This window comes from Eschrichtius robustus, chromosome 12 (assembly GCF_028021215.1).
Source record: "Eschrichtius robustus isolate mEscRob2 chromosome 12, mEscRob2.pri, whole genome shotgun sequence".
NCBI classification, from domain to species: domain Eukaryota; kingdom Metazoa; phylum Chordata; class Mammalia; order Artiodactyla; family Eschrichtiidae; genus Eschrichtius; species Eschrichtius robustus.
This window is the reverse complement of record NC_090835.1, coordinates 47921293-47948067: the sequence shown is the minus strand read 5'-3', so window position 1 is coordinate 47948067 and position 26775 is coordinate 47921293. Positions and strand designations below refer to the sequence as shown.

The following is a 26775-nucleotide window of genomic DNA, read 5'->3' as shown; positions in this document are numbered from 1 at the left end:
TGAGACAAAGGATTGTACATCAAAATGACAGTGACATTTTATTTAAAGTTCAACAAATATACATAATCCAGGTAACATGTACAAAGAGAGAAGCAAGTCACCATGACCCCTCACAGAATTGGGAAAGAATGCTCATCTTTTAAGAAGTTACATGACTAGCATCAGAAGAAAGGAAAAAAAATTGAACTTTACAGTTGAGCAGGCATTCCCACCTTTGAGGAGGTCCAGTTAATGTATAAGGCAGATGCACATTGCACATTAGGGAGGGAAGGAAGAGGCTCAAACAGAAAGAATTTTATGTTTAAATTTTCCTGTCCTGCCTTAAAATATAAATTTTATTTCATCATGCCATGGAGTGATTTACCAACCAACATTTTTGTTTACCTAATACATCTATGATTTCTAACTTTTAGCCATTAACCAACAGTGGAAAGAGCACTGGAAATAACATCAAAAGCTAATCCTGAACACTGTCTAAAGGTGCTGATGAGGGAGAAGATTCTCATATTTTACATTAGTTTTCACTAAGTAATATTTAGGGAGACAATTTTTGAGTTCAAATTGTGTTTAGAATCCTTCTCATACCAATTAAGAAAGCACACCATTGGACAGTCAGAATTTTGCTTTGTTTTTTGTTCTAAGACGCTTCTCAAATGAGTAATTTTGTCCATATCAAATTTCCTCAGAAGTGGCTACTAGGACTTCCCTGGTGGCACAGTGGTTAAGAATCCGCCTGCCAATGCAGGGGACATGGATTCTAGCCCTGGTCCAGGAAGATCCCACATGCCGTGGAGCAGCTAAGCCTGTAAGCCACAACTACTGAAGCCCATGCACCACAACTACTGAAGCCCATGCGTTTATAGAGCCCGTGCTCTCCAACAAGAGAAGCCATCACAGTGAGAAGCCCACGCACCGAAACGAAGAGTAGCCCCCGCTTGCTGCAACTAGAGAAAGCCCACGTGCAGCAACGAAGACCCAACGCAGCCACAAATAAATAAAAGTTTTAAAAAGTGGCTACTATAATTCCAAATTATAATTGGTGAAATTGAGCCAGTGAGAAAGATACGCACAGGCATTAGCATCATAGTGAGAACACGTTCAGGGAGCAGGTGTTTCAGAGTTTTAGATAGATAAGACCCCAGAGAACTGGGTGTGTGTCCAGAGGTGTGTAACTTTTCCTCTTGGAACTTGTCAAAGGCCAGTCATCACCAATCAGAGTTTTCAAATGCGTGGAAGACAGAGCTCTCAGAGCATGAATTTTAAGAGCTGGACACTGTGGTGAAAGCAAGTGAAATCTTAAGCTTGGTAATATTCTCAGCAAGCTGAGTTTCCAAGCTCAGTGAGATGAGTATGAGTTAACATTCCTGGGGGAAGCTGCCCTTGTGTGTACATGTTACTGAGTCCAAACTCATACAGCTTGCCACAAGACAGGCCAGTAAATCGAGAGACGAGTTGTTGGGGCCAGGTATAGTGACTTTATTTGGAAAGCCAGCAGACCGAGAAGATGGTGGACTTGTGTCCCAAAGAACCATCTTCCCTGAATTAGAATTCAGGCCTCTTTTATGCAGGAAGGGGAGGGAGTAAAGTCCTGGTTCCTGTCAGACTCTGGAGGGGATGTGTTAATTTCTCCCTTCCTGCAGTCATTCACAGGTGGGCCTGGTCAGGATGTTTGCTGTGAGCTAAACAAAGGTATTTTTGCTTAATGCTGATTACCTAGGAGGCAGGGTTCCCAGAGATGGGCCATTATGTATAATTTAAGCTTATAGGCAACATCCCTTTAGTGATTAACTTGTAATAGAATACAAAGGTTCTTCCCTATCACAGACAGAGATGGGAGTGCTGGGGAAAGAAGTGGGAGACTCACTTAGGCCTAGACAAGTAGCAGGAGGGGATAAGTAGAGCCAGGGAAGGAGGAGACAGAGGGCTTTTCCCTCACCTTAGCAATGGCCTCATGCAAAGGACAGGCTCACAGCAGTCCCTGGGAAGAGTCAAGGCCACAAATGCCCATGGGAGAAAGTTGTCGGTGGCAGGCTGCCGGGTGGAGAACACATGGGGGGGTAGAGGAGACTCAGCAGTGCTTCTGGACTGCCCTCCTTCAGGTGGGCCGCACCAGGCAGATGAGAAGAGGGGAAAAGCCTAATGGGATGACCTGGGGCCAGTCTAAGAGGTCCGCCATTCCATCTCCACCAGTGTGATGGGCCGGCACCCTGTAACACTTGGCAGCTGCTGGGTCCACAGTGTGGGGCAGCCCCAGGTCAGAGGCAGCTTGGTGAAGATTCCAGGTGGTCCTGGGCTGGGGCAGAATCTCAGTTAGCAGATGGTAACATGGGGAATGGGTCTAATTCTCAGGGAGCTGAGGCCGTGAAGAGGGTGATGGGTCCAAGGCTGAGCCAAAGCCAGCTGTGAGCCAAACCCAGGGAGTGGCTCTGTGAGAAATGCCTAACCGAAGAACCCCTGGCATCCACGATGCTAAAAAGGAACTAACCTTGCCAGAGGAGGGCATCCTCCCTTGTCTGTAAGTTTATGTCCTAGAAAAAGCAGACACTGCTTGTGGAGCCACACAGTGGGACTGGCAAAAGTCAGGAACTATGGGAAGGGGAAAGGTGGGTGCCACGGACACCTCTAGGTTGGGGATATCAGACACAATGACAGAGGGGACTGGAGCAGGGGTGAGGTGTGTTTGTGGCTGTGCTGGATAGATCTGAGGTCACCAGGTGGAATCAAGGCTGGGATAGGGTGGGAAACGCTTTACACAATAAAGATTGGGTTGCTAGGAGCCCCCGGTCTTCTACTTCTCCTTCTCCTCTCTGAAGCTCCCTCCACAGACTTCTCCCCCCAGCACCTCCTGACAGGTGAGCTTCAAACCCTTCATACCTTTTTAGCCCCCTAGCTCCTGGCCAGCCCCTACCTGTTCAACCCACCGAGCCCTTGCTACCAGCCACCCTGACTCTGGGAATCCCTGCAGGGTGTGCTAACTTCCCCTGGCCTTGTGGACCATCAGGGGAAGGTGGGGGAAACCCTGTCTGAGGGCAAATCGGAGCTTCACGGAGGATGCAGGTGTCAGGACCTTGAAAGCTCGTTGACTTGGTTGATGTTCTAGGTAGTGTAACTTGATGTTTCTCAGGGGTGACAGTCCACTTTCAAGAAGGTGAAGCAATTTCAAGAAGGTGAAGCAATTATCAAGCTTGACAGAAGGAAAGTAGGAAGAGTCCCCAGACTGGCTAATAGGCCCACACCAAAGGCAGGCTTACCCTGAGCTCAGGAAGAGTCAGCTTTGCAGCCTCTCTCTTGCACTGTTCCTGGAAAAGTGTTCTCATGGTGTATGAGTTTGTTGCTGCAGTAATAAATGACCACAAATTTAGCTGCTTGGAACAAGAGCCATTTACCATCTCACAGAGCCTGAGTCTGGCAAGTGTAGCTTGGTACACTACTTAGGGTCTCACAAGACCACCATCAAGGTTTTGTCCACCCTGGGCTCTTACCTGGAGGCTCTGAGGAAAATCCACTTCTAGGCTCATGCATTTTGTTGATAGAATTGATTTCCTTCTCATGGTCTTCACTTGGTCCCTGCCATCATCAAGCCAGCAATGGTGGGAAAGTCCTTCTCATACTTAGTCTGTCTTCCACTTCTCCTTCAGCTCCATTTCTCTGATCCCAGCCAGAGAAATCTACTTTTCAGAGCCCAAGTGATTAGATTGGGGCACCCAGGTGATACAGGATAATATCCCCCTAGTTTTAGGTCCATAATTTTAACTACATCTGCAAAGTCCCTTTGGCCATGTAATAAAACATATTTACAGGTTCCGAGGATTAGGGCAAGGACATCTTTGGGGAACCATTCCACAGACTACACATGGTCATGTTTTTGTAAAATTTGTAAGAGTGATTTTTTGTCTTCATTTGTAGAAGCTCCAACATTCTCCATTCTCCTCTTAATCTCAGACAGTGTTTTTGAAGCTATAGTTTATTAATCATTGCTGCTTCCCTTATAAAATGAGTTTAAGGAATGGCAATGAGCATTTTTTAAAGGAATATAGGAAAACTCAATTGCATAGAAAAATATCAGAGACCGCTGCACACAACCATTCACATTCCATTAAATTATCATTCATCCATACACACATGCACATGCATTCACACAAACACACACACACACACAAATATATCTGAACTAGATCAAGATGTAAAGAATACTTTTTAGTATGCTTGGTTAAAATTTTAAAATCTGAAAAGATAATTAAGAAAAGAAAAGACCCTAGGGACTTCCCCTGCGGTTCAGTAGTTAGGACCCCCTGCTTTCACTGCGGTGGCCTGGGTTCAATCCCTGGTTGGGGAACTAAGATCCCACAAGCCCACGTGGCACTGCCATTAAAAAAAGAAAAAGAAGAAGAAGAAGAAGACCCTCGAATTCATCGGAGCCTCCAGGTTGGCCTACTTTTGGTCCTGGGAAGATTTCTGGAGCATCTGGGACGACAGAAGCCTAGCACAGTTTGTTTACAGAAGCCCGGGGCTCGCGGCTCCCTTTGATGCTGGCTGTGTAGGTGGAGCCCTCCCTCAGTATGGACGGCTGAAGACCCTCCTGTGTTGTCTCCATTTTCTCCTTTGCAGCGATGTTAAAGAGTCAGTTCGGACAGGGGAAGAAGCCTCTAGATACGTTTTTCTGGGTAAACGAGATAACTAGAGAAATCACCTACCCCCCGCTGAGGGCAGACGCACCCGCAGCTTCTCCAGCCCCGGTAGAGAAGCCAGGAGAGAGACCCAGATCTCAGCAAGGGAGCGTGCAGGGAGGTCCTCCCGGCGCCCAGAGCTCAGCCAGCACACGCGCAGAAGGCCGCCCCTCCACCCCGTCCTAGCGCTTCACTGGAAGAGATTGGCTCCCGAAACTCCGTCCCAGCTACGCCGACCCATCTCCCGGCCAAAGCTGGAGCCCGGAGCCCCACGCTGTTCTCAGCAATTCCTGTCACCATCTCACCGCCAGGAGGCGCTCCGCCGCCATTCGGCCCCCTTGGGCTAGCGCCTCTGTCACAAGCCTCTACCCTTCCTCCCAGCCCTTCTGCCCCCTGCGCCTTCACCTGCAAGCTGAAAAACGTCCTTACTGGGAATAACCGATTTTCCTTTTGAGCCTGAGAGAATGTGCCGGGGCACGCCCTCTGAGCATCTTTCTGAGACATTGTCTCCTGCCACCTGTACGCCTTCATGCCCTGCAAGGACCGTTCCGCCTCCCCTGGAAGCACTCAGGACCCTCTGTGGAGTTCTTACAGGAATGTGCCCAATGTTTTCAAACCCCATATAAATTTAACTTAGATTTTGACACATAATGTTTTCTAGAACTTCCTTTACCTCTTGAGACATCTTGGTGTTTTTAACTCTTTGGGGTTCAAGAATCCAATTCTAATGTTGGCAGCAGAGTAATAGTTCCCAGCCAGAGCCAGAAGGATCCCCCACTTGGCTGAGATAGGAACAAGCCAGGATGAGTGGGACTCGAAGGCCTGGTGTCCCTGGGCACAACCTGGGGCCACCTGGGCTTGGGGGCAGCATTGAGGGCCAGCCTGGGCCCTGATCAGAAAGGAGCTAGAGCCGGGGCGGGAGGGACGGCCTGAGGCCAGGGGGCCTTTGGGCAGAGAGCCCCACCCCCAGCCCAGCTCTGTGCCTTCCCCGGTGGAATAGGCTCTGGGTGACGCTTTGGGGACACAGTGAGCAGCCGCTCGGCCCTCCAGGAATGGAGTGACCGCTGCCTGCTGATGCAGCCATGCTGGGCAGGAGGTGGTAAGTGGAGGCTCTGAAACACACTGTCCCAGCCTGAGGACCCCGGGAAACGCCAGTTCTCTGGGCTGGAGAGTAAAGGCCTGGCGTCCAGCGTTGATTCTCTGGCTGATGACCCTCTGACGCAGCCAGGACCCCTCCTCTCTTGGCCTCAGTTTCCCTCCCTGCATGACGTGGGGGTGAGCAAGCCTGTCTGCACTTCTGCTCAACTGCACAGTCTGTGACTGTGTTCCCAGGAACCAGGACTGGGTGAGGCGCTGGGGACACAGGGGGCCTGGAGGTCAGGCCTAGGGTGGGGTTAGCTGATGCCAACGGCATGACTGCTTCTGAGAGTGGCAGGGGCCATTAGCTCCACAGGGTGGGTGGTGGGAGGACCAGAGTACACTCTCCGGGCTCCCTGCTGGTTGGCCTTGACAAAGACCTCGTTGTCATGGCTGGGGGTGCTGGCCTCTCAGGCAGAGCTGTTGGGGCCAGGCCCCCAGCCTTGACCTTGCAGGGGCTCTTAGCCTCACTCCCAACCAACCCCCAAGAGTCCCAACAAGTGTCTCAGAGAGGCCCAGAGAAGTTCAAGCTCAGCACTGGGGCAGGGACCAGGGCTCAGTCTACACCAGCAGAGTCCCCAGAGTAACAGTGACTGTTATAAATCCCATGGACAAAACCATCTAAGCCCTTCTGGGACAGCATGGCTTGGTCCTCTACCTCGTGACCTCGCAGGGCCACTTCCACTGACAGTGTATATGTGAAAAAGTCTTGGCAGGAGTTTCCTGTCAAGTTTGGCCTGATTGTCCACGGGGTCTCTAATCTGGAAAGCCAGCCAGCAGTGGGTATAACCCTCACCCCCAACCCTCTGCAAGCAAGTGGATAACAACAAAGGCCCTGCAGTTAACGAAACCTCCAAGGCTGGAGGTACTGCTGAATCAGGTGTGCATGTCTTACTTCCTCAGTGGCCTCCTGGCTCTATTTTAGAGAGCTCTCTTGGCAATACTGACTCCATTTTTATTTTCCTTTCACAACCTGGAGATAGCATCAGATTTCACAGGCCAAGCGTTCAGTCCTACAAGACTGCCCACCCTGTCGCCCACTTCAGACACCAGTTGCAGGGCCAGGTTGTCACCTGTGCATCTGACCCACTATAGATCAGAGGTTCCCACAAGCCCCTCCTCAAGTTTGATTAATTTCGTAGACCAGCTCACAGAACTCCGAGAAACATTTTACTTCCTAGATCACCAATTTATTATAAATGGATAAAACTCAGAAACAGCCAGATGGAAGAGATGCCTAGGGCAGGGAACGTGGGAAGGGGCACGGAGCTTCCAACCCTCTCTGAGAGCCCCACTCTCCCAGCACCTCCACTTGTCCACTCACCCTGTCTATTTACTGGGGGGTTTTATGGAGGTTTCATTACATTACAACGGTTAAATCATTGGCCAACGGCAATTGATTCAACCTGTAGCCACTTTCTCCTCCTTGGAGGTCAGGAGGTGGGACTGAAAGTTCCTACCCTCTAATCACATGGTTGGTTTCCTGGGCAACCAACCCCCATCCGCAGGTGTTTGCAACAGTCACCTCATTAACGTAACAAAAGACACCTTTAGGCTCTCAGCACTCAAAAAATTCCAAGTGTTTTAGGAGCTCGGTGCAGCGAGTGGGGACAGGGATGGAGACCAACAATACGTCTCTTATTATAAATCACCATATCCCACTGACTGAGCAGGACCCCTTATTCCCCTTGTGTGCTAATGTTTTCATGCAGCCATCAGCCCACCCTGGGAGACCCCGAGCACCTATGGCCCCTTCACTGGGTGAACCTTCCAGTGTTATGCCAAGCCTGGTGCCTGCCCAGAGGCGGCCTTGGGAAACACTCCACAAAGGGTTTCAAGACCCCCAAGACTGCAGGACTCCCTTCCTCAGGGTGCTCATGACCACGTAAAGTACCTGTTCCCCTGGGGCTGGGCCCGCTTGGCATCCTGATCTTACCTGTTCCAGGTCACTGTGGGCTGCAGGATGCCTTTGCTGATGGGCTGACCTGGAGCCAAGAGCACATCCCCGCTGGTGACCTGCATGGACGGGGGTCCTGAATGGGGAGGGGGCTGTGAACCTAGGTTGCTCCGACACTGGCCGCATGAGCATGGGCAAGCGGCGCATGAGCCCGCCCCCCGCCCCACCCCAGGTGCTGGAAAACAGGGCTGTCCTTGTACCCCCAGCGGGTCGTCACTGAGCCTCTGAGTTACTCTGGTGGTCTGTTTGCTTCCCAAGTGATAGAATCACCACATCCTGATTCTGGTGAGTTTTCTGATGGTCAGGAAGTTCTTCCTCTTGTCTAGCCACTGCCTACCTTGCTTTGACTTAAGCCAATCCAAAGGTACCTGGTTAACTGTCCAGGATGATACAGCAGGATGATAGGCCAGTGCGTGAAGAACATGCAAACCTCAGGCTATCAGGGGGAACATGGCCCCATGGACCGCCAAGTTCTCTGCTGCCCCCTTGTAGAGTTCACCTCTCCCTAAGGAAGCAGTTTTGGTCAGCGCAGAGGGATCCGGCCACCCCAGGCGATGGCCAGGGACAGAGGGTAGGCCTGAACGGCTGGCCCTGCAGATGGGCAGTGGGGAGGGTCCTGGGCTGGGAGATGCTGGATGGCTTCAGCTGGCTCTCTGCACAATGATCCCCTGGCCCTGGGTTCCAGGGTCACGTGCAGCACAAATGACCCCGGCTCGGCCCAGTCCCCCATCGCACTTGTGGTGTGTGTGTTGCTGGTCAAGTGCACAGGGTCCTCTGTGCGGTTTCCCTGAACATGTCGTCAGGCATGTTTCAGAGCCAGCTTTGCCCACTGTCATGCGGTGACAGGTGCTGAACCTTCCTGCCTAGGGCTGTGGCTGGGCAGAGCCTAGAGGGCTTGTGCTCTGTTTGTTTGTTTTGGCCACACCACTCGGCTTATGAGGTTTTAGTTCCCTGACCAGGGATCGAAACTGGGCCTTCGGCAGTGAGAGCGCGGAGCCCTAACCACTGGACCGCCAGAGGGCTCGTGCTCTGGAGCCAGTGGGTCTGGGTTTGAGGACCGGCCTCTCCACTTCAGGGCATGTTGAACCTCACCTAGAGGATGAGGTGGGCCTTGCCCTGCCCCCGCTCGGGAGGCTTTAACAAAGACTTCAGCTGGGGTCTCGCTCCAACAGCTTTCTGTGCTGAGACCACTGGCCCACTCCCTCCCTCCTGTACCTCCTGGAGGCTCCTTTCAGGCTTGCCCTCTAATCCCCGTACCTCTCCTGCTGGCTGAGAGCCGAGTGGGTGGGTCCTGCCCTGACCCGCGTGGATGGGGGCATCCTGCGTGCTACCCGCCACTGCATGCTCCGGGGAGACTTCTGGGTGGGGACAGCCGCCTGTGCCATCTCCTGTTCCAGGCCACACGGTGGAGGGGCTATCGCACCTTCCTGGTCTCATCTCGGACTTGGCTCGGTGAGACAAGGCAGGAAGTGAGACCCAGCCCGGGATGGGCCATGGGTGCTGCGTGGGTCCCAGAGTGGGGGACGAGGGGGCTGGCCAAATGGGCTGCACCCTGAGCCATGTGGAGCTGGACATCACCCTTGTGGGTCATGCACTGGTTCTGGCTGGGATGCACCTGATCTTGGAGAGATAGCAGTGAGTGGTGGCTTGAAGCAAGATCTTAGTTCTCTGCCCAGGAACTGGACCTGGGTAGCCTGGATGAAAACTAGGAATCCTAGCCGTTAGTCCACCAGGGGCTAGAGGCTGGAAGCTAAATTCCCCTGGCCCTTGCCTCCATTGAAAAATGCATTTCTCAAGAAGGCAAAAACTGTAAAAACAGGTACAAAGTTTATTATTAGAGACATAGGACAAGTGGGAAAGCACACAGAGAAACAGTTTGTTTATCTAAGACAGAAGCGAGGCAGAAATACACACCGGGAGAGAGGGTGTGGGCGTCTCCGCTAATGATGAGGAGCACGGGAAAGAGGCAGTTAAGTCATTTATACAGGGCAGTTCTTCCGGCTCTTTGTTTATCTTTGGCCCATTATTTGGTTTCTTTTTCCCCACCTGACCTGCCCTAGGACCCTCCCGGACATGGATTCCAGCCCAGAGGCCTATGGGGGGGCCTTGGCATCACCTATTATGGGGTGGCGCCCCCTCCTTTTTGACCCCCAAGGAGGCTTTCTGCGCATGTGCAGTGTCTCCCTTGCCCCAAGGATGGGAAACATGTGACCTCTTTATTTTTTACTCAAAAAGGGTTTAGCCCCTCTCTGTCCCCGCCATGACTGTTATCTTAAAGTGTCCTCAGGAGACAAAGTCCAGCTACTTACCCTGTTGCTGTTGTTATTTCTATCTCGTAGTGCAAACAGGAGGCTGGTTGTAAATATCTAGCCTAGAGCCCACCTGCCTCCTTCCTCAGGAAATGGAAACAGGAGGCCAGTTGTAAATGCCCAGCCTGGAGCCCACAGCCGGTGGGAAGCAACCAGAGCAGGGGTCTCCAGGGCACCCCCAGGTCCTAAAATCCCCGCTCTTGGCCTGCCTTGGCTTCACAGCGCCTTACCTGATTCAGAAGCCCTGAGTGTTCCTCTCCTGCCGGTTTATACCCAGGCAGGTTCACGCTGCAGGGCCTAACTGTGCAGACAACAGGACCACAGCAGTTCTTCCTTCCAGAACACATTCAGGCTTCCCCCACCTGAGAAATGTCACAGAGCCTATGAGCTTTATGTCCTTTGAGGAAGAGGTGGGCTGCTGAGGCCGAGCCAGCCTGCTGTATCTCAGCACCAAGGATATAGTCAATGATTTTTTTCTTTTTTTTAAATGAATGACCAGTATGCTAGCTGGATTCAGAAAGCTGGAGCATCTGTGCAGGGTCGTCTAGGTGGGGAGCACCCAGGAGGAGTGAAGCCTGGACTCATCCCCAAGGCTGGAGGTACTGCTGAATCAGGTCTGGGTCCAATCACAAGACGGAACTCACATTTAAACGGGGAAACAATATAAAAATTGGTAAATTTTGTCTGATCAGGTCACCCAACATGATGGCTGTTCTCCTGCTCTCTGTACATCCCCTGCTTTACCTATACCTGATTCACATGACTGACCTTCCCTCTCAGTCGTAGAACCTCATCAGTAAATGCCTGTGTACTTGCCCCCGGCCCCAGCTGGTGATTGTTCTAATCTTTAGATCAGAACTCTCTCCACTATGCTGGTTTATCAAAGGGGCAGTAAGGGGCGTGCTCCTCTGCTGGTTTCTCTGGCAACCGGTGAGTCAATCTGACGTCAGTTCCTCCTTTAACTGGTAACCTCTCCCCGCCCCCCCCCCCCCCACTTCTCTCCCCCTGGAGTGAAGACTGCTGTCATGTCCCGCCCGCTGTTTGCTGCACGCCATTGGTGTCTCGCTCCAGGACCTTGCTTCAGACGTGTAAGATCCTCCTATCCATTAAACCATTGAGGTTGCCCTTGCCGACTCTGGGCTGCTTCTTCTGGCTTGAGGCTGGGCGAGTACAGGGCTTGCTGGCTTGAGGGGTGCAGCCCAACAACTTAGATAAAAGAATGACTCTAAGATGTAATAAAACTCAATATGGGCCCTAGTGCTGAGGGAGAGCCTCCCAGGAGGAAAAAAGCTTGGAAGGGGTCCTCTCTCGAGGTCCTGTGTTCAGGCCTCGTTGGTGGCAGAGAAGTTGGCTGGGTTGCTCCTGCCGTGGCTCCCCAAGCACTGGGTAAGCAGGAAGCAACTCTCTGGGGCACAAAGCAGGTGCAGGCAGGTCAGCTGATGGCTAGGCCTGTGAACAAGCAGAGGAAGTTGGAGTGCCAGTGGGGGCAGGAGGCCCGGAGTTTGCAGTGTGTTGATGTTCCTGAGTCCAAGCTCATACTGCTTGTCTCCTGACAGGCCAGTAAATTGAGAGACAATTTGCTGGGGCAAGGAATAGTGACTTTATTTGCAAAGCCAGCAGACCGAGAAGAGGGTGGAGTAGTGTCCCAGAGAGCCATCTTCTCTAGAATTCAGGCTTCTTTTATACTAGAAGGGAAGGGAGTAAACTCCTGGTTCTGTTCAGACTCTGATTCCTTCATTCCTGCAGCCACTCACATGTGGGCGTGCTCAGGATGTTTGCTGTGAGTTAACAAAGATATTTTAGCTTAATGCTCATTACCTGGGAGGCAGGCATCCCAGAGGTGGGCCATTATGTATAATTTAAGCTTATAGGCAACATCCCTTTAGTAATTAACTTGTAGCAAAAGCAGTAGGCTACAAAGGTTAAAGTAAAAGAAACACATCCGATATGGAGTCAGATTTGTCTCTATTACATTGTGAGGGCCACGGGTTCTGCGCCCATGGCTGGGCAGGTCTGCACCAGATGCCATCACACCTACACTTGTGACCAATCAATCTTGCAGCCTCCAAAACCAGCAGGAGGGCGCCTCTCTCTGCAACGTCCCCCTAGCGCCCTCTACTGGAAAAGCTTACCATTGTGCTCACTCTGAAGGACAGAAGCTTAAAGGAATCCTGTTCATTACTGCAGAGCATGTGTGAAGGGTGGGTTGGAAGTTGAGCAGCAGTAAAGGGGGAACTGGCACAGAAGACCCATGACGCAGCTCTATTCTGGAACCCATTGGCCCAAGGAGAAAAGAGAAGCGCTGTGCACAAAAAAAGTCACAACTAGCCAATTAGAAAAGTGAGAGGCTGGATCCAACCCAAGTGCCCAATGAATAGGGCAGGCTCAGTAGAGGCTGGAATCATGGGAGACCCTAACTTTGGGGGTGTGAGTGGATGTGAAATAATGCCAGGGTCTCAGGTGGACTTGGCGTGACACCCACAGGTGGCGGCTTCTCTCTGCAAAGTCATTCAAAGGCAGAATGCAACAAAGGGGAGTTTATAATGGTGATCCTGTCACCAAGTGCAATGGATTGCATGCTGGCTCCAAAGGATGTGTCATGTCCTAATTCCTGGAACCTGTGAATTTTACCTTGTATATTAAGGTATGTGACTTAGTTACAGATTTCGAGAGGAGGTGCTTATCCTGGATTATCCTATGAGCCCTGAATGCAGCCACATGCATTTTTTTAAACTTCATAGGAAGAATTTTATATTTTTCAATAACTTGTCTTTAACATGGGTGCAATTTACATCATTTCACTTTCATTTTACTTAAAGATTTGGTAATGCTCTTTTTTTAATTAAAAAATTTTTTATTGAAGTATAGTTGATTTACAACGTTGTGTTAGTTTCCGGTGTACAGCAAAGTGATTCAGATATATATATATATTCTTTTTCATATTCTTTTCCATTATAGTTTAAGTTATTGAATATGGTTCCCTGTGCTATACAGTAGGACCTTGTTGTTTATCTATTTTATATATAGTAGTGTGTATATGTTAATCCCAAACTCTTAATTTATCCCTCCTCCACTTCCCCTTTGGTAACCATAAGTTTGTCTTCTATGTCAGTTTTCCCCTGACTCTTGTAGGGCACGTTCACCCCTTTCTAAGGGAAAGAGGCATAGAGTCGCATGTAGTTATGGCATCAGGCCAGGATCTCAGAGTGAAGCACAGCTGTTGCTGTTTTATCCTCTTAATTTTAATTCAGTTTTAAAATAGGCAAAACATGTATAGGTTTCAAAAATCAAAGCTAAACACAAAGTTTACTCAGGAGTTTCACTCCCATCCCAATTTCATTTACCCCAATCCCATTAACTTCCTGTTGGCAGTCATTTTTATTCATTTCTGGGTTGTTCTGCCTGTTTTTTTTTTTTTTTGGCAAAAATAGAAATATGTATCAAAAAATAATTATGAAGATTTAGTCCTTCACTAACAGGAAATTCTCTCAGCTGCTCATGGGACTGTCATAGCTGAGAGTGGTGTATTATAATAAATTAAACAAAAATAAATGGACCGTTCCTAATTTCAGATCACAGTGTGTTTCTGAGAAGAGACCTATAGGGATAAGAAGAAAAGTTATTATTTATGCCATTTCTTGGAGCTGTTCCTTCACTAAAAGACATTTCTTTTTTCACTTAACAGTGTATCCTAGAAATCACTCCATGTCCTTTCATATATATTGCCTGTGTCACATTCTTTCCCCCTTTTTCTCCTTTTGGTTGTGTAGCATTACGTTGAATGAAGATACCATAATTCAACCAATCTCTGGATAGGCATTTTAATAAATTTATTTATTTTTGGGTGTGTTGGGTTTTTGTTGCTGCGCGCGGGCTTTCTCTAGTTGCGGCGAGCGGGGGCTACTCTTCGTTGCGGTGCGCGGGTTTCTCATTGCGGTGGCTTCTCTTGTTGCAGAGCACGGGCTCTAGGCACGTGGGCTTCAGTAGTTGTGCTTCACAGGCTCTAGAGCGCAGGCTCAGTAGTTGTGGCGCACGGGCTTAGTTGGTCCGCGGCATGTGGGATCTTCTCGGACCAGGGATCGAACCCATGTCCCCTGCATTGGCAGGCAGATTCTTAACCACTGCCCCACCAGGGAAGCCCTCTGGATAGGCATTTTAAGAGCCTTTTATGTAGAGAGAAATTAGCTCTTTGCTATGAAATAACTTGCAAATATTTTTTCCCAGTCGATTTTTGTCTGTAGACTCGTGTGTGTGTGTGTGTGTGTGTGTGTGTGTTTTCCTTAAAAATGTGTGGTTTTTTATGTGTTCTTTTTTTAAGATTTTTAAAAAAATTTACAATATTGTGTTAATTTCTACCATACAACACAGTGATTCAGTTATACAGAAATATGTGTATAGTTTTTCATATTCTTTTCCATTATGGTTTATCACAGGATATTGAATATAGTTCTCTGTGCTATATTAAGTTTTTAAACTATCTTAGGTAATTGGATTTATCAGTCATTTATTACTTGAGATATTCAGTCATAGTTAGGCTTTTCCCACATCTAAGTTATAAAGGAACTCAGCCATGTTTTCTCTAGTACTTATATGGCCACATTTTTTTTTTTTTTTTACATCTCATCCCTATGGAGTTCCATGCTGTGAGGTGTGGATCGAATTTTATCCTGTACTGAGGAGCTATGAAATCCCACCATTTTTTAATACTAAATTCTTTAATACACTCAACAATGTGTTTAAAGGTCAGGATATAATTTCTGATGTTTCCTTGTTCTATTTTGTGTATAAATGCCTCTTAATATTTTTTTCCAAGAAGTCAATGAAAATTCTCTTAAGAGATTAAGTGCCTACTTAGAAAACCTCCAGAAATCAGGCTTCAAGTCTTTGAAACCAACCCAGCTTGTGTTTTATGTAAGAGAAACAGACCAGAATTCCTCTGATGGCCAGGAACACTTCAGCACTTCAGGTACGTTTCTTATTTCTCGTGTGTCCCTTGCAGGCTTGGTGTGATGTGTCCGATCTGTCTAACGTTGCTAGAAGACCTTCGGATTGAAGCCTTGTCATAGAAAATAATATCATTTAATTGCGTGTGTTCCTGGAGTTAGATTCTATTCCTGGTTGCATGTGTTTGGTGAGCCATTTTTTATGTTTAAACTTTTCTGACTAGAAAACTGAAGTGTTCCTATTTGTCCCCTTCCTATTTCAGTGCTGTTTTAAGTATTAAATGTGTATATAACAATTTATATCTTTAAAAAATATAGCTTACATTCTCTTATTTAGTCCTCAAAGTACCCTGTGAGGAAGGTAGTATTTGCCCAACTGTAACTTAGTAATGTCCCAGGACCATGGAGGCAGAATAGGGGTCTTGAACCCTTTAACTCCAGCCTCATGCTGTTTCTAAAATCTGATTAGTCTTCATGTACAACCTTCTGTTTTGTCCTTTGTCACTGCTTTAGCCGTGATCCAGTGATACTTTAAACTGGATTTAAAGGATAAACATGGGTCTGTCCATCCTTTTCGTGATCCTTGAGGAAATAACTTTATTTTTAGAATGAACTTTAAAACAGTCTAAAGATTTACTAAGAGCTTTCTGTGAACAAATGCTAAAACAAATAGCTGTCGTCAGCTCTGGCTGAGTAAAGAGAAAAATCCTCTACTTTCAGTTAATGGTTAACTTTGAACCGTTTATTAAATGAAAATAGACTATAAAAAAATAAATTAGTGGGAATTCCCTGGTGGTCCAGTGGGAATTCTGTGCTCTCACTGCCAAGGGCCCAGGTTCAATCCCTGGTCAGGGAACGATGATCCCACAAGCTGCATGGTGCAGCCAATCAATCAATCAATCAATCAATCAAAATAAATAAATAAATCCATCCATCCATCCATCCATCCATCCATCCATCCATCCCTCGTGGCGAAGTGGTTAAGAATCCGTCTGCCAGTGCAGGGGACACGGGTTCCATCTCTGGTCCGGGAAGATCCCACATGCTGAGGAGCAACTAAGCCCGTGCACCACAACTACTGAAGCCCAGGTGCCTAGAGCCTGTGCTCCACAACAAGAGAAGCCACCGCAGTGAGAAGCTCGCACACCGCAACAAAGAATAGCCCCCGCTCGCCACTAGAGAAAGCCCATGCGCAGCAAGGAAGACCCAACACAGCCAAAAATAAATAAATTAATTAAAAAAAATAAATTATATATATATGGAGTTCTTAGAAGTCAAAAAGAAAACAGAGTAGCTTGGTTACAAAAACGGGCAGATGCAGTGACTAGACAGTTCAGGAAATAATACGCATATAAAAATGTTTAGCCTCAGTAATCAAATGCAAACTAAACTAATTGGGTAATATTTCCCAATAAAAGTTATGTGCAGTCTGGCACAAGCATTCCACACTATATAGCAGCATTTACATTGGATTAAATAATTAATGGAATTGATAAGAGAGAAACTGAGATTTATTCCTTGACTTACCTCTTCTGAGGATAAACTATTTCTTCCTAACTTCAAATGCAGAATTTGGATTTTCCTTTCCTCTTTCACTGACTAGAATAATTTTCCTACCAGTATTTCTCCCTTTACCGTCAATGATTCAACTAAAAAGTCTTTCTTAGTTTGCATGTTATAGATTCTATAAATCTATGTGGCAGGCATAGCAGGTATCTCTGAGAATGATTTAGACTGTGATGACGGTCATCGTGGCAAAGAAAACGCATTTCAGTCTTGTATGGAATGGTGAAAAATTAAAAACAACTTTTATGGTCATCAGTTTTGGAAGTGTTTAAATAAATTACGCTACATTGATTATGTGGATTAGTATAGAGCTACTAAAAAGAAAGAGAATGATGTATACATACAGATAATGGAAGAGTCACCAAGGTTAAATAACAAAAGCAAGTTCAAAGTAATAGATCCAGAATGGTGCAGTTTATATGTTAAAAAGGAACAATTCACACTGTGCGTGTGTGTTCGTGCAAACACATAAGCGTATATATCATATATAACATACACACAGAGCACATAGGAAAGGTCTAGAGCAGTGCTGTCCAAGAGGACTTTCTGCGGTGATGTAACTGTTCTGTATGAGCGCTGTGTGGTCCAGCTGGCGCTAGCCCCATGTGGCTGCTGGGCACTTGAAGTGGGGCTAGTATGACCAGGAACTGAATTTAAAATTTTATTTAATTTCAGTCAATTTAATTTTATCAATAAATAGCCACATATGGCTAGTAGCCACCATATTAGGCAGTGCAGGTCTAAATGCTTGTGTACCTAAATGTCAATAGGGTTACATCTAGTGAAAGTGTGAGGTTGTGTGCCTGTCAACAGGAGACTTTTACTTTGTATATATAATTTTACAAGAAGGATGTACTTATATAACGCTTGTATAATTTTCAAAACCAATTTAAGAAATTTTTCCAGAGAAAGAAAAAAGAGTCAGCATGTTATAATGGGGAAAATGCTTGGCTTGGTGGCAGCTCAGATTTAAGCCCTCACTTCACGCTTCTTAACCTCCTCGAACCTCTGCTTCTTCACATTTGAAAAGAGATAATAATGGCACTGCTGAGAGTGTTCATTGAAAAGTTATGTAAATGCAACTAGCGCCATGTTTAACACCCAATAAAGGTGCAGGGGAACCAGTAGATTTCCTATTGTTGACGTAAGTTAGATTACTACCCTGAGCCCACTGACTACTTGCATTAAAGTCAGATTGTGAAGTGCTAACTTTTAAAAAATTAGGGAATTTTGAGTCACTTCTGAAAATATTGTGTCCCTAGCTAGCTGGATGGGGGAGTATGAGGACAGTCTCTTTCAACCGCAGAGAAAATTTGAGATGGGTTTCTGTGACCCCTGAGACTGGATTGGCCCCCCTCCTTGAACCACTGTGGCAGGGCAGCCTGCCCCACCCTCCCCCTACCTCCCCCCTCCCCCTTCTCTTTAGTGCTGGACACCCTCTCTGCTGGACACGTGCTCATAGGAGAGCTTTTCCATCCCTTAGACTGTAGAGACCAAATTTATGAACAGCATTGAAAATATTCTCAATCCCCTTCTTGGGCTGGGGTGGGTTTGGTCACTGGTGCCAAACTAGAAAAGGGAGCTGACAGAGGACTTCATGAAGATGGAGGTAGTGTGGTATAGTTTTGGAGAAGGGATGTAGTTTTCCATTTACAGATGATTTTCCAATAGGATGAATTTTAATCAGTAATGGAGTGTTTTAAAAGATTTTGATTCTATAAATGTATGAAAAACTGTTTTTCAAGTAAAGCCAATAATCACCTGTATTAACTGTTTGGGGGAATTATATTCTCTAGGATTTCGAGCAGTCAAATTTACTTTGCACACCAGAGATCTGCTAAGCACAGTGTTATATATTCTCAACTCCTGCAGTTTATCTATTGAACATATCCAAAGCTTGAATACTAATGTGCATTCCCAGCCTCTCAAAGAGGCCAAAAGGATATCTGACAGGCCCATCAAATGGGACAAGTCTTACTACTCCTTTACTGGGTTCAAGGACCCTGATGAAGACCTCGAGCAAGTCTGGAGAATGGAAACAACCCTAACGTATGTAAGAGTTTTTATTTAACTAAACTTATTTGTAGTTAGTAGGCCCCACTCGCCTCAACTAGAGAAAAGCCTGCATGCAGCAACAAATACCCAACGCAGCCAAAGATAAAACAAAAAAAACAAAAAACATGAGCTAGAAGAGAGGGCCTCAGCCTTGCATGCACTGGGATCCAGCCCATGAAACTTCTGCTTATACCCATTGCTCTAATTATCTCACAGTGTGTCCAGATGAACAAAAACTTGGGAATGTCTGACTTACCTTTTGGTATAGAAAAAAAGTGGGATTGGATAAGTCAAGGCATAAAAGCAAGAATGAGAGTTGTTGGACCTTAAGTCAAGAGGCTTTAGAATAACATATTAAAGAAATTCAGAGAAGCAATTAGTCTGTGGTTCAGTTGAGTGGTTTCATAGGGTACAATTTTGGTCTGGAGCTAGATGTGTAGCCATCATGAAAAGATTGTCCCAGGGACCCAGAACTCAGAGGTAGTCAGCTGGCAAACAATGAAAACAGACTGGAACTGGGAAAAGCCAATTCACCAAGATAAGTGCTATTCCACTGGTTCCTTGTCCAAGCTGAGTATTTATAATTTCCTTATTTGTATGTAGTTCATCCAATAAAATTCTTCAGTCTTTAATAAAAGTAGACACTCTTACATTATATTACATGTTACTAGATAATGCATTTTTAAGAGTAGGGAACATGTTTTAATCATCTTTCTACTAATCTGCTTCGTAGATTCATAAAACCCAACCAGCATTTTTATTTCACCGAATTAAAGAACTGTTGAAAAAGTGTGAATGCGAACTGCTGGAGGCTGGGTGTGGAGAACTCAAGGTTTAATATGGAAATGTAAAGTAGCTTAATACAGATGGTAGCAGTAGAAGTGACTCAGCAATGAATGTAGAGGACCTTTTTTTTTAAAACAGTGCCTCTGTTAGTTTCATTAATGTTAACTGAAAAGTATCTGCTGTTTTTAGCAAGAGATACATTGTCTTAAGGAAATTTTCTGAGTGTACCTGAGTCGTGTTACTATGACTTCTTCATTTCCTCCAGAGGTATACTTTGTTTTAAATTCCAGCTCTCATGTTGACAATTACCAGCACAAGCTCAAAACATGTCATTTTGATTTGTCTACTCTTAAAGAAGATAGCAACATACATTAAATAGACCACTGTTTTGGAAATTGAGATCAGTGGAAATATAACTGTCTAATTTATTGATCATTATTATCCAAATTCCGTTGTCAATAGCTATGTATCTTGTCAAACAATGAAGTAAACCCATTCATAGCCAGATAGAACCTTTGCTTTCTTAGCTTTGACAAATGAAATTAACAACAATAAAGCATTACATGTTTTAGCCTTGTTTATAAGAGAGATCTTGCATTCACTTTAAAACTGATTTAAAATTAATATTGAATTATTCTAAATGAAACAGACAGTATTTAGAGTTGCTTACAAAAGAGCTGGAATAGGGCTGTGGCTGGTTCTTGGTGTAATGCTGTTTCATATCTTTACTTCCATATATTTTTCTTGGGCTAGAGAATATTGAGAGTTGACTGGTATCACCTTAAATCTTCCTACTCAAAGCTTCTCTTCTAAAATCGACGGGTTAGAGATTTCTGTTTCATTTAGTTTTTGATGCTTGTATCGGAGGTCCTTGGGTTATATTTCTTGAACATGGATATGTTAGTGACTTACCTGAACCAGATCGTCACACCTGATAGAGTTTGAGTTTAGCTTATTAGGTATAATTTTAGAGCAGAGGGTCCAGGCTGGGTAGGAGAGGAGAGGACAGCTCTACACTGAAAAAAGGCAAGAAAAGGAATACATGCTGCTCTTTGGCCCCTTTGGGTAAATTACAGTATAGACTAAATGCCGCAAAAAAAAATCTGTTGCCTTTACCAGCATGCCTTAGAGGGCCTGTGCCCCGGTTACGACAATTGTATGAATTTGGAAGATTTCATATCTCTTATTTCCATAACCTAACCTGGTCTCCCTGGTCCAGTGTGTTCACACAGGCCCAGCACCCCTTTCAGCCAGTCTTGACCTTTTACTAAATATGGAAGTTGCCCAGTTTGCGGGAACCCTGATGAGGGTTTGTTCAGGGTTTTGTTTTATGTTAGTTTTTCCCAGTAAGGATTCCAGGAGCTTATGTCATCAAAGCCAGAGTAGTGTTGGTATCAGTTTCTTGTTTCAGTTATTAATTTTTTATGTGGCCACGCCACGTGGGACGTGGAATCTTAGTTCCCCAACCAGGGGTCGAACCCGAGCCCCCTGCATTGGAAGTGTGGAGTCTTAACCACTGGACCACCAGAGAAGTCCTAATGGTTTTTTTTTTAATTTAAAAAAATTTTTTATTAATTAATTAATTTATTTATTTTTGGCTGTGTTGGGTCTTCGTTTCTGCGCGAGGGCTTTCTCTAGTTGCAGCAAGCGGGGGCCACTCCTAATCGCGGTGCGCGGGCCTCTCACCGTCGCGGCCTCTCCTGTTGCAGAGCACAGGCTCCAGACGCGCAGGCTCAGCAGTTGTGGCCCACGGGCCTAGCTGCTCGGCGGCACGTGGGATCCTCCCAGACCAGGGCTCGAACCCGTGTCCCCTGCATTGGCAGGCAGACTCTCAACCACTGCACCACCAGGGAAGCCCCTAATTTTTTAAATTTGTTATTATTTTGCAAATAATTATAAAATTGTTGAACCATTTGAGAGGTTTCAAACCATATGGATGGAGTGACTGTCCCATAGTCAGGAGATTTAGGGTAGCTGTAACTAGGACAAAACTTCTTCACCACCATGGTCATTTTGGCCGTATATGGTTTGTTTTTATTTTCATTCTTGTATTGTTTACCTCATCTTTATTATATATGTAGTTATAGGAGAGGATGCATAAGGAGCACATGCTGAATTATACAGTTCAGAGAGAGCATAAAAATAATTCTGCAAATTTACATCCAGCTGATCTTCACCTGGTTTACAAATTGCATTCACCTGATCAAAATTTAATCTTGAAAGCATGTTATTTCTAATATTTCAGAATGTAATGTTAGAAAGAGAAAATATAACAGTTTTATTTAGTGTAAACTTTCAAATAATTTTCCTTATGTTTCCGCAGAGACATGCAGGCTGAAATAAAACACAGAAATTATGAAAATTATGAAAATCAGTTGAGTTTTTAAAAACAGAACATAGAAGAATTATCAGGTCATAAAAGCTCCATTTAATCTATTTTCTTCTTATATCCGGCAGTTACATTTCAATCTACATTTTAGGACATGCTGTGTAATTTTGTATTTCTCAGCAAATTGTGCTTTATCTTACTGTAAAATCACTATAGTGATAAAAACGCTACAATGAAATGTTTAATATGTAAGGTTTTCTAATTTTATACGATAATAAAAAGAATTTACCAGTCTAAAAAAAATTAGAAAATGCTACTTTGTGTTGTAGCTTTTAGTATTTCCATATTTTGCGTATATTCTCTGATTAGCAAATAATTTTATAACTAAAATATATTGCAGTTATAGAATTTGTGTTTGGAAGGAGACAAAATGATTCCATATGTAATGTCTACCCCACTGAAAAAAACATGTCATTGAACTATAGAAAGACCATTGAAATGCTATTCTTTTTTTTTTTTTTTAATTTTATTTATTTATTTATTTATTTATGGCTGTGTTGGGTCTTCGTTTCTGTGCGAGGGCTTTCTCCAGTTGCGGCAAGCGGGGGCAGCTCTTCATCGCGGTGCGCGGGCCTCTCACTATCGCGGCCTCTCTTGTTGCGGAGCACAGGCTCCAGACGCGCAGGCTCAGTAATTGTGGCTCACGGGCCTAGTCGCTCTGCGGCATGTGGGATCTTCCCAGACCAGGGCTCGAACCCGTGTCCCCTGCATTGGCAGGCAGATTCTCAACCACTGCGCCACCAGGGAAGCCCCGTGTTTTTTTTTTTTTTTTGACAAGGAACATGTCATGTTAACTTTTTTTTTTAATACAATTGGTTCTTATTAGTCATCCATTTTTTACACATCAGTGTATACATGTCAATCCCAATCTCCCAATTCATCACACCACCATCCCCCCCCCCACCGTGGTTTTCCCCCCTTGGTGTCCATACATTTTTTCACTACATCTGTGTCTCAATTTCTGCCCTGCAAACCGGTTCATCTGTACCATTTTTCTAGGTTCCACATCTATGCGTTAATATATGATATTTGTTTTCCTCTTTCTGACTTACTTCACTCTGTATGACAGTCTGTAGATCCATCCACATCTCAACAAATGACCCAGTTTCGTTCCTTTTTATGGCTGAGTAATATTCCATTGTATATATGTACCACTACTTCTTTATCCATTCGTCTGTCGATGGGCATTTAGGTTGCTTCCATGACCTGGCTATTGTAAATAGTGCTGCAATGAACATTGGGGTGCATGTGTCTGTTTGAATTACGTTTTTTTCTGGGTATATGCCCAGTAGTGGGATTGCTGGATCATATGGTAATTCTATTTTTAGTTTTTTAAGGAACCTCCATACTGTTCTCCATAGTGGCTGTATCAATCTACATTCCCACCAACAGTGCAAGAGGGTTCCCTTTTCTCCACACCCTCTCCAGCATTTGTTCTTTGTAGATTTTCTGATGATGCCCATTCTAACTGGTGTGAGGTGATACCTCATTGTAGATTTGATTTGCATTTCTCTAATAATTAGGGATGTTGAGCAGCTTTTCATGTGCTTCGTGGCCATCTGTATTTCTTCTTTGGAGAAATGTCTATTTAGGTCTTCTGCCCTTTTTTGGATTGGGTTGTTTGTGTTTTTAATATTGAGCTGCATGAGCTGTTTATATATTTTGGAGATTAATCCTTTGTCCGTTGATTCGTTTTGCAAATATTTTCTCCCATTCTGAGGGTGGTCTTTTCGTCTTGTTTATGGTTTCCTTTGCTGTGCAAAAGCTTTGAAGTTTCATTAGGTGCCATTTGTTTATTTTTGTTTTTATTTCCATTACTCTAGGCGGTGGATCAAAAAAGATCTTGCTGTGATTTATGTCAAAGAGTGTTCTTCCTATGTGTTCCTCTAAGAGTTTTATAGTGTCGGGTCTTACATTTAGGTCTTGAATCCATTTTGAGTTTATTTTTGTGTATGGTGTTAGGGAGTGTTCTAATTTCATTCTTTTTTTTTTTTTTAAAGATTTATTGATTGATTGATTGATTGCTATGTTGGGTCTTTGTTTCTGTGCTAGGGCTTTCTCTAGTTGCGGCAAGCGGGGGCCACTCTTCATCGCGGTAATTTCATTCTTTTACATGTAGCTGTCCAGTTTTCCCAGCACCACTTATTGAAGAGACTGTCTTTTCTCCATTGTATATCCTTGCCTCCTTTGTCATAGATTAGTTGACCATAGGTGTGTGGGTTTATCTCTGGGCTTTCTATCTTGTTCCATTGATCTATATTTCTGTTTTTGTGCCAGTACCATATTGTCTTGATTACTGTAGCTTTGTAGTATAGTCTGAAGTCAGGGAGTCTGTTTCCTCCAGCTCCGTTTTTTTCCCTCAAGACTGCTTTGGCTATTCGGGGTCTTTTGTGTCTCCATACAAATTTTAAGATTTTTTGTTCTAGTTCCATAAAAAATTCCATTGGTAATTTGATAGGGATTGCATTGAATCTGTAGATTGCTTTGGGTAGTATAGTCATTTTCACAATATTGATTCTTCCAATCCAAGAACATGGTATATTTCTCCATCTGTTGGTATCATCTTTAATTTCTTTCATCAGTGTCTTATAATTGTCTGCATACAGGTCTTTTGTCTCCCTAGGTAGGTTTATTCCTAGGTATTTTATTCTTTTTGTTGCAATGGTAAATGGGAGTGTTTCCTTAATTTCTCTTTCAGATTTTTCATCATTAGCGTGTAGGAATGCAAGAGATTTCTGTGCATTAATTTTGTAACCTGCAACTTTACCGAATTCACTGATTAGCTCTAGTAGTTTTCTGGTGGCATCTTTAGGATTCTCTATGTATAGTATCATGTCATCTGTAAACAGTGACAGTTTTACTTCTTCTTTTCTAATTTGTATTCCTTTTATTTCTTTTACTTCTCTGATTGCTGTGGCTAGGACTTCCAGAACTATGTTGAATATTTGTGGTGAGCGTGGACCTTGTCTTGTTCCTGATCTTAGAGGAAATGTTTTCAGTTTTTCACCATTGAGAAGGATGTTTGCTGTGGGTTTGTCGTATATGGCCTTTATTATGTTGAGGTAGGTTCCCTCTATGCCCACTTTCTGGAGAGTTTTTTTTTTATCATAAATAGGTGTTGAATTTTGTCAAAAGCCTTTTCTGCATCTGTTGAGATGATCATATGGTTTTTATTCTTCAATTTGTTAATATGGTGTATCACATTGATTGATTTGCGTATATTGAAGAATCATTGCATCCCTGGGATAAATCCCACTTGATCATGGTGTATGATCCTTTTAATGTGTTGTTGGATTCTGTTTGCTAGTATTTTGTTGAGGATTTTTGCACCTATATTCATCAGTGATATTGGCCTGTAATTTTCTTTTTTTGTAGTATCGTTGTCTGGTTTTGGTATCAGGGTGATGGTGGCGTGATAGAATGAGTTTGGGAGTGTTCCTTCCTCTGCAATTTTTTGGAGGAGTTTGAGAAGGATGGGTGTTAGCTCTTCTCTAAATGTTTGATAGAATTCATCTGTGAAGCCATCTGGTCCTGGACTTTTTTTGTTGGAAGATTTTAAATCACACTTTCAATTTCATTACTTGTGATTGGTCTGTTCATATTTTCTGTTTCTTCCTGTTTCAGTCTTGGAAGGTTATACCTTTCTAAGAATTTGTCCATTTCTTCCAGGTTGTCCATTTTATTGGCATAGAGTTGCTTGTATAGTCTCTTAGGATGCTTTGTTTTTCTGCGGTGTCTGTTGTAACTTCTCCCTTTTCATTTCTGATTTTATTGATTTGAGTCCTCTCCCTCTTTTTCTTGATGAGTCTGGCTAATGGCTTATCAATTTTGTTTATCTTCTCAAAGAACCAGCTTTTAGTTTTATTGATCTTTGCTATTGTTTTCTTTGTTTCTATTTCATTTATTTCTGCTCTGATCTTTATGATTTCTTTTTTTCTGCTAACTTTGGGTTTTGTTCGTTCTTCTTTCTCTAGTTCCTTTAGGTGTAAGGCTAGATTGTTTACTTGAGATTTTTCTTGTTTCTTGAGGTAGGCTTCTATAGCTATAAACTTCCCTCTTAGAACTGCTTTTGCTGCATTCCATAGGTTTTGGATCGTCGTGTTTTCATTGTCGTTTGTCTCTAGGTATTTTTTGATTTCTTCTTTGATTTCTTCAGTGATCTCTTGCTTATTTAGTAACGTATTGTTCAGCCTCCATGTGTTTGTGTTTTTTACTTTTTTTCACTGTAATTCATTTCTAATCTCATAGCGTTGTGGTCAGAAAAGGTGCTTGATATGATCTCAGTTTTCTTAAATTTACGGAGGCTTGCTTTGTGACCCAAGATGTGATCTATCCTGGAGAATGTTCTGTGTGCACTTGAGAAGAAAGTGTAATCTGCTGTTTTTGGATGGAATGTCCTATAAATATCAATTAAATCTGTCTGGTCTATTGTGTCATTTAAAGCTTCTGTTTCCTTATTTATTTTCAATTTGGATGATCTGTCCATTGGTGTAAGTGAGGTGTTAAAGTCCCCCATTATTATTGTGTTACTGGCGATTTCCTCTTTTATAGCTGATACCAGTTGCCTTATGTATTGAGGTGCCCCTATGTTGGGTGCATATATATTTATAATTGTTATATCTTCTTCTTGGATCGATCCCTTGATCATTATGTAGTGTCCTTCCTTGTCTCTTGTAACATTCTTTATTTTAAAGGCTATTTTATCTGATATGAGTATTGCTACTCCAGCTTTCTTTTGATTTCCATTTGCATAGAATATCTTTTCCCATCCCCTCACTTTCAGTCTGTATGTGTCCCTAGGTCTGAAGTGGGTCTCTTGTAGACAGCATATATATGGGTCTTGTTTTTGTATCCATTCAGCGAGCCTGTGTCTTTTGGTTGGAGCATTTAATCCATTCATGTTTAAGGTAATTATCGATATGTATGTTCCTATGACCATTTTCTTAATTGTTTTGGGTTTGTTTTT

At 44.3% G+C, this 26775-nt stretch overlaps 2 protein-coding genes across 2 annotated transcripts in view; both read left to right on the top strand.

Annotated features, from left to right (window-relative positions):
• Window positions 1-4610: 4610 nt before the first annotated feature.
• On the top strand, window positions 4611-5121 carry LOC137774270 (uncharacterized protein C3orf86-like). The gene is given in 2 exon segments (XM_068559540.1): window positions 4611-4819; window positions 4821-5121. Coding segments are annotated over 2 exon segments (510 nt in total).
• Window positions 5122-11317: 6196 nt separating this feature from the next.
• Window positions 11318-26775, top strand: part of LOC137774033 (T-cell activation inhibitor, mitochondrial-like) — a 30550-nt gene continuing 15092 nt past the window's right edge. The window contains 3 exon segments of the mRNA XM_068559171.1: window positions 11318-11456; window positions 14884-15036; window positions 18376-18632. Coding sequence (XP_068415272.1) covers window positions 11318-11456; window positions 14884-15036; window positions 18376-18632 — 549 coding nt within the window.